Here is a 7,204-nt window from a genome sequence, read left to right on the forward strand (position 1 = left end):
CCGGAAAAATTAGTAAATTCATATGCAATTAATTCCTACGATTTGTATTGAATATATTGAATTGTTTATGACTAGATTTGAGAATTTCAGACACTAATTCGCGAGGCAAGGGTGTATTGAAAACTTGAATTTGGTTGCGAAGCGAGGTAAGTGTCGTGGTTAACCTTGATTTGAGGGAATAGAACCCTTGGATTATTTGCTATGTGAATTTCATGTGCAACGATGTATAGGCAAGGTGCCGAGTGCCTATACCTTGTCAGTTTAATTGTTTGTTTATTTATTTAAACATCTTAAATTATTTTAAGATACGAATTAATTATTATAATAATTGTTTCTCTCTCTTATTTCTTGTCAAATATTAATTCTTGAATTCCTGTAATAATTGTCATATGCTTATTTGATTTATATATCTTAATTGCTACTTGACGTTTAGCATATTAAATATTATACTGCCTATTTTCTCCCTGATTTTCACAATTAATTGCTACTTGTCATTGTTTGTTTCATAAATGAATTATAATTATTGTATGCCTTGATGCTTAATAGTTTCTTATTGAACGTGGTATTTATTGGAGTATTTTTATTATATTTAAGAGTTATTAAAATACATGGGGGGATCGGGTTGCACGTCGCAACGGAAATGAAAATAAATATATTGGGGGATCGGGTTGCACGCCGCAACAGAGTTATTTAAAGTTTATATTGGGGGATCGAGTTGCACGCCGCAACGGAAATTTATTGAGGAATTATATTGTTGGGGCGAGTTGCACTCCGCAACAGAAGTTGATTGAAATAATAATTGGTTATGACCGCCGAGTTGACTTTAACTGTTAAAATGAGTTACCTGATTTATTTATATTATTGTTGTTATTATTATTATTATTGCGTACAGGTTAATTTAAGTGACCTGCCTTAGCCTTGTCACTACTTCGTCGAGGTTAGGTTCTGCACTTACCAGTACATGGGGTCGATTGTATTGATACTACACTATGCACTTCTTGTGCAGATTTTGGAGTTGGTCCCAGCAGCGTACTGTAGATTTGGCCAGATATAGCTACTAGTGGAGACTTGAGGTATAACTGCACAACGTTCGTAGTTCTGAAGTCCCCTTCTATCTTATCTCAGCTGTGTATTATATTTCAAATAGCCTGAACTTTATTCACACCTTTATTTATATTATTCTAGAAGCTCGTGCACTTGTGACTCCAGTTCTGGGATGGTATTTAGATATCGCGATTATTTTAAAATATTCACTTTATTTCAGACTTTATTTCTGCATTTGTTTTCTTGTTATTAATTAATTTAAAATTTTATTAAAAATGGCTAATTATATTCTAACGTTGGCTTGCCTAGCAAGTGGAATATTATGCGCCATCACAGTCCCGAATGTAAGAATTTCGGGTCGTGACAATAATATTATTAGTGCAATAATCTTATATATTTTTAAAAAGTGAATTATCTATATAGTCCAAGAACTCGTACCTCTTCTTTCTTAAATATTTTACTTCTTCTTTTATTTTTTTTATCATTTATATATAGTTTACGTGTAAGACTTATACAAAGTTCGAAATGAAAAAATAAATAAATTTTAACTTTCTTTATGGTTCAAATAAGAAACAAATTAATAAGTAATTCTTAATTAATTTTAAGCTCTAAAATTTTAAAAATAATAATTAAATAACTATTAAATGAAGTGTTTCTTATAATATTTAACATAAATTGAGGGACTTCCGAACATTTATATTTGTATGATTAAGATCAAGTTTGAAATGAAAAGAAAAGGCATTAATTTTAAATTTTAATCCTTTATTGTAGGTAAATATTATTTCCTAAATAGTATTCTATTTGGTTTAAGAAACTCACGTTTTCTTGTTAATAAATATGTTATGATGGCCAAAGGCTAAAAATTAGGATTCTTAGTTTAATAAGAAAATATTTAATAACCAAAATTTTAGGCGATTTAAAAACCCTAAATATTTGGAAAGTAATTTAAATTATAATTATGTCCAATGTGAAATTTATTTTTAAAGGGTAAAAAAGGAGAACAATATTTCGCTAAGGGTTTTTGTGCTTTTTTAAATATATATATGCGCAAAAAAGGAGTATTTTTTTAAAAGCAATTATATATTTTCATTTTCCCTAAATTTTTCAAGACAGGTGCGTTTTCGGGTGGTTAGCCATTCTTGCCTTTTGTATCGATCTCTGCTTCCTCCGCATGTCGAGAGTGTTTTGCTTATTTCAAGAAACTGGTAAAAGTAAAATCTACTGTATATTTCTGACAGTTAATTAGTGCAAAATAAGACTAGTACCTGTAGCAAAGCAGATGAAAAGGATAAAACTGTCAACTAGTATAAACTTAATACTCCAGCCTTACACTGACAGTCTTTTTAAGCCAATTAAAAGCATAATAATGGAACCACAGTAAAAAGAAAAATTATTTGGAAAAACGATTTAACTCTTCTCGTCAAAGATATCAAGGGACAAACGATTTAACACCTCCTTTGGTTAAAGTTTAACTATCTGCAGCTTCAAGGTAACTCTTTTCCCCCTTCCTCCATTCTCAACTCACAGATATGTACATGAGTATGTAGTGTTGTAGATTTTCATAAGGATGAAAGCTTGGTACTCAAAACCAGCTTTTTTCTCTTGAAAATTTTGCGGGAAAAAGTTATTTGAACTTAGAAAAATTCTGATCCTTGCTTCAAGTTTGAAATTTTTTGTTTTACTGGGGTTTCTGTTTTGATCCTTTTGCATTTAATGAAATTATATGTTTTAATATGCTTGTCTTCTTTGCCAATTTTATGTTTAACAAACAAAAATAGCTATCTTTCCCACCAAATTTGTTCTATGATAAACTTATCCTTTGAGCCCATTTTGAAAATCTCTGATTGGCTAAAGTTTGAAACTTTTGCTTTCTTAGAAATTATGTTTTGAGCCTTTTGGATTTGATGAAATTCTACGGCTTATTATGCTTTCTTTCTGTGCTATTTATACGTTTCACAGCAAAAATATCTACTAATATTCTCATTAAATTTTTTGTATAGAGTTTTCTTCAAACCCATTTTTGAAATTTTCTGATTCTTGTGTAAAGTTTGAAACCTTATGTTTTGTTGGGGATTTCCTTTTGGCACCCTATTGCATTTGATGAATTCCTGTGTCTTATATGGCTGTCATATGTTGCATAACGATATGAAGGGGATCAGAGACTATTCTTGGTTAAAACTATTCTGCTTGAGATAACTTGATTAGGTGGGTTACTTTTTTTGCTGGATCACATTTTGATATGCTTTTTCTTTCTACAGCCAAGATTCCTATTCTTTTTGGAATTTGGTTTTGTTCCAGGATCATGAAGTTTGACATGTATTTGCTTAAGGAAAAAATGCTTTCAATCTTGTATTTGAAGATGCTTGGTTAATGCTCAGGCTTTTGTGTCCTGTTTTAGTATATTCAGCCTTGATAAGTAACTCCCTTTTAAATTAATTTTATTCCTTTATCAGGTTTTTAGTTTTCCAGATTGTTACCCTTCTCAGGAAAGAAAGAAGCAAAGGTTTTAAGATTGTTGCCGTTTGAACCTCTGTGGTCATGTACACTACTTCGTGATGGGAGCTGAAGATAAAACACTGCTTTGTTTCTGTCATTGGGGCAGGAATACTAAGGTGCTTCCAGATGGATCCATTTCATATGTGGGAGGTATTACCTGTCAGGTTATTGCAAAGAAAGGCATAAAGTATAATGATTTTGTGAATGCAGTTTTTGATCGATTAGGCATTATTGATCCTTCAGATAAAATCTTGTATTACACGGTCAAGTTTGACAGCTCCCAATTGATACAACTGAGAGACCAAGAAGATATCAATACTCTGTTACAATTTAATGATTGTTTTGCTCATGTTTATGCATCGAGTTTGGAGAAAGGATCTTTATTCTAGACTACCATCAGGTGGCCCGGAAAAAGTTGAACTTATGGTTTATCCTAATTCAAAACCAGATTCAACTCCTGCAGGTGATGATGAAAATGATTTGGCAAGCCCTCTGAAGAAGGCACGGTTCCAATCAGCTGGTGACAGTAAACCTCAGCAGAAAGAAGCTGTTGGTAGTGATGGTCAAAAGCATGCTGGTGTAACTAGGCTATGCAGTAATTACGTCAGAAGATTAACTCAAAATGGAGTGGGCCTTCCTGAAGGGGGTGTGCAGAACAACAATTCCAAAATTCGGACAGTTAACGAACAGGCTTCTAGACAACCATCAGGTGGCGCAATAAAAGCTGAACTTATTGTTGATTCTGATTTAAAACCAGATGCAATTCCTGATAGTAATCCTCAAGCGATGCATGATTATCCTTATCCTGAGTTCACTGATTTTGAAAAGTATAGACCACAAAATTGCTTTGCAGTTGACCAGATTTGGGCTTGCCATGATGCTGATTTCATGCCAAGATTCTATGCCCACATTAGGAAGGTATCCAGTCCTGAATTCAAGATAAAGCTCAGGTGGCTTGAGGCTCATCCAGAAGATGAAAGGGAACGTGCATGGGTCAGGGCAGACTTGCCTGTTGCCTGCGGGAAATTTAGACGTGTGAGTTCTGAATATACTTCTGATCGATATATATTTTCTCATCAAGTGCAGTGTGAAAAGGACGACAGAGGTCTGTACATTGTATATCCCATAAAAGGGGAAATGTGGGCCCTTTTCAGAGATTGGGATATTGATTGGAGCTCCGATCCAAAGAACCATAGGAGGTACAAGTATGAAGTTGTGGAGATTCTTTCTGATTTTGTTGGGGAAGTTGGTATCCGAGTTGGCTACTTAGATAAAGTGACCGGATTTGTTGGCATTTTCCAGCGAACAAGGCTGCATGTAGCTGGTGCATTCTTTGTAAAGCCACATGAACTTTACAAGTTCTCTCATCGAATTCCCTCCAAAATGTCTGGAACTGAACGTGAGGGTGTACCTGCGGGATCATTTGAACTTGATCCCGCTTGTTTACCGCTCAATCCAGATGATATTTGGTACCCTGGGAAAGTTAAAGAAAACAGAAGGACTGCAAAATCTGCACCTGCTGAAAATGTTTTTTTCGGCAGTTCATCCTGTAACTAGTGATAAATCCAGGAATGCAATGACATCTTTGAAGTCTGGGGACTTGAATGGCATCCATGCTACTGATGGAGAGTCTGCTAAGGTTCGAAGATCTCTGAAGGGAGTGCACATCTCCAAGAAAAAGGGAACTCTGATGAGCTCTCGTTCAGCCAATGACAGTCCTTACCCTGATTTTGTTGATAAAATTGTTAAAAAAAGCCGTTACTCAAGTCCCAGCTTACCAATCCATTTGCCATGTCAAACTGATAGAGGGTTGCACTCGCGCATACACTTTGGATGCTCCAAGAATCCAATAGCTTTGTCAGATAAAGGTTTTGAAGTAGTAGTTTGTGATTTTAAGATGAAGAGATATATGAGAAAGTTTCAAGTAGATCAGGTATGGGCTCTTTATGGTCAAGATAGTGCATTGCCAAAGACTTACGGTCAAATTAAGAAGATTATTTCTGCCCCACTCAAATTGCATGTAGCCCTTCTTAAAGCGTGTGCATGGCCTAAAAGTGCTGCTCAGTCGGTTTGTGGAACATTCAAAGTCCAGAATGAAAAATGTCAAGTCTATGCTCCTAGCTCATTCTCCCATGTGGTGAAAGCAGTATCTATTAATAGGAACATGTTTGAGATCTATCCAAGAGAAGGTGAGATTTGGACACTGTACAAGAACTGGAATAAATCAGGTTTGGATCCAGATAAGCCTGAGTATGAGATAGTGGAGGTCTTCGAGAATTCAAAAGACCGGATAAAAGTTTCTTCCATTGTGCATGGGAATGGTTTCAAGTTAGTCTTTGGTTCTCCACGAAAGCAACGATCAAATTCTGATATTTTAGAAATACAAAACGATGAGTTTGGGAGATTCTCTCATCAGATCCCTGCATTTTAGCTGACTGGTGAAAATGGAGGGACTTTGAGAGGCTGCTGGGAGCTTGATCCTGCTTCAGCACCGTCTTCTCCGTAAAGTGACGCACCAGTTATATTGTGATAGGATTTGTTCTCCTGGACTAAAACAATTATGGCCTATTGTTCTCATCAATTTCTTGCTTGATGATCACGACGGAACATACCCATAGGCCATAGGGAGGGCGACAAGGTAGCCACTAGCACACATGGCTCTGTAGCTTTTGGAAGTTGTTGTGTATTATGATACCCCTCCCCCTCTTGTTATGGGTTTATATTATATATCCAAGACTATCAAGGGACTGAATATAGTAGTATAGTCCCTAATTTTTTGTAAAGACTCTCATTATAGGTGTATATAATTATCCTTTTAAGCTAAAAAAGAAAAAGATTAGATGATTTGTAGATATGACAGTTTCTGTCTTCTGCTTTACTCCAGCGAAAGGTTTTCTTTGCCATAATTCACGGATGGTGTCATTAGTATAAATCTTAAGATATGCCACTACAACAAGAACACAAGTTGAACTCAAGACAAAAGCAGGATTACAAATATATAACAAGGAGGGAGGGAGCTTCTAACCAATGAAGAAGATATTCTCAACCTTCTATTGGTCCTTCTCTTCTTTAGCACTTAATATATACTTTCAAAATTCATTTGACTTGTAAAATGTTCGGAAGAACACATTAATCTGATATCAATATTAGACATTAATATTTCATGTCAATGAGCATTAAACTAAATATAAATGATAGACATGTTCTTTAAGAGCACAATCCCCTTCAAGGTTCCACTCACATAGTTTTATTAGGAATTGGTGAATAGAATTTGTCGTTACAACTCGCTGCTTCCTCTCTCCTTTTTATTGCTAACTCACCCGCCATTATAGTTGGCAATAGTTCAACTCTTGAAAATGCAATGACCCTCATTCTTTTTCGACCTTCGTTTCTTGTGCTAAAATAAAATTGCTAAAGTCAAACCTTTTTTAAAATATTCTTGTTTGTTTTGTTTTTTTTACTTATTTAATGATTAGATTTAGTGTACGCGCGTTGCACGTGTACCCATCCATCTCCATGAGTAATTTTTTTAAAAAAATTATATGAGTTATTTTAAATTTCTAACTCAATAAAGGAAGAAAGTTATGTCTTATAGAAGTCCTGATCAATAATAATAACAGAAAGCCGAGTAATCCGTGACCGGGCGAGGATCGTGGCGGAGATC

At 34.9% G+C, this 7,204-nt stretch overlaps 1 protein-coding gene across 3 annotated transcripts; it reads left to right on the top strand.

The window, feature by feature from the left end:
* The first annotated feature begins 2,292 nt into the window (after positions 1-2,292).
* Positions 2,293-6,388, top strand: LOC107765635 (uncharacterized). Of its 3 annotated transcripts, none has more exons than XM_075238468.1 (2): positions 2,293-2,533; positions 3,498-6,388. In XM_075238468.1, exon 2 carries the CDS (start codon positions 3,874-3,876, stop codon positions 5,095-5,097), a length of 1,224 nt encoding a protein of 407 aa, XP_075094569.1. In that variant the 5' UTR covers positions 2,293-2,533; positions 3,498-3,873; the 3' UTR covers positions 5,098-6,388. The 3 variants fall into 3 exon arrangements, with proteins under 3 accessions (XP_075094569.1, XP_075094568.1, XP_075094567.1); XM_075238467.1 differs by having other exon boundaries at positions 2,295-2,533; positions 3,531-6,388; XM_075238466.1 differs by lacking the exon at positions 2,293-2,533 and adding an exon at positions 2,542-3,249.
* Positions 6,389-7,204: the final 816 nt, after the last annotated feature.

Source organism: Nicotiana tabacum, chromosome 19 (genome assembly GCF_000715075.1).
Source record: "Nicotiana tabacum cultivar K326 chromosome 19, ASM71507v2, whole genome shotgun sequence".
Classification (NCBI taxonomy): domain Eukaryota; kingdom Viridiplantae; phylum Streptophyta; class Magnoliopsida; order Solanales; family Solanaceae; genus Nicotiana; species Nicotiana tabacum.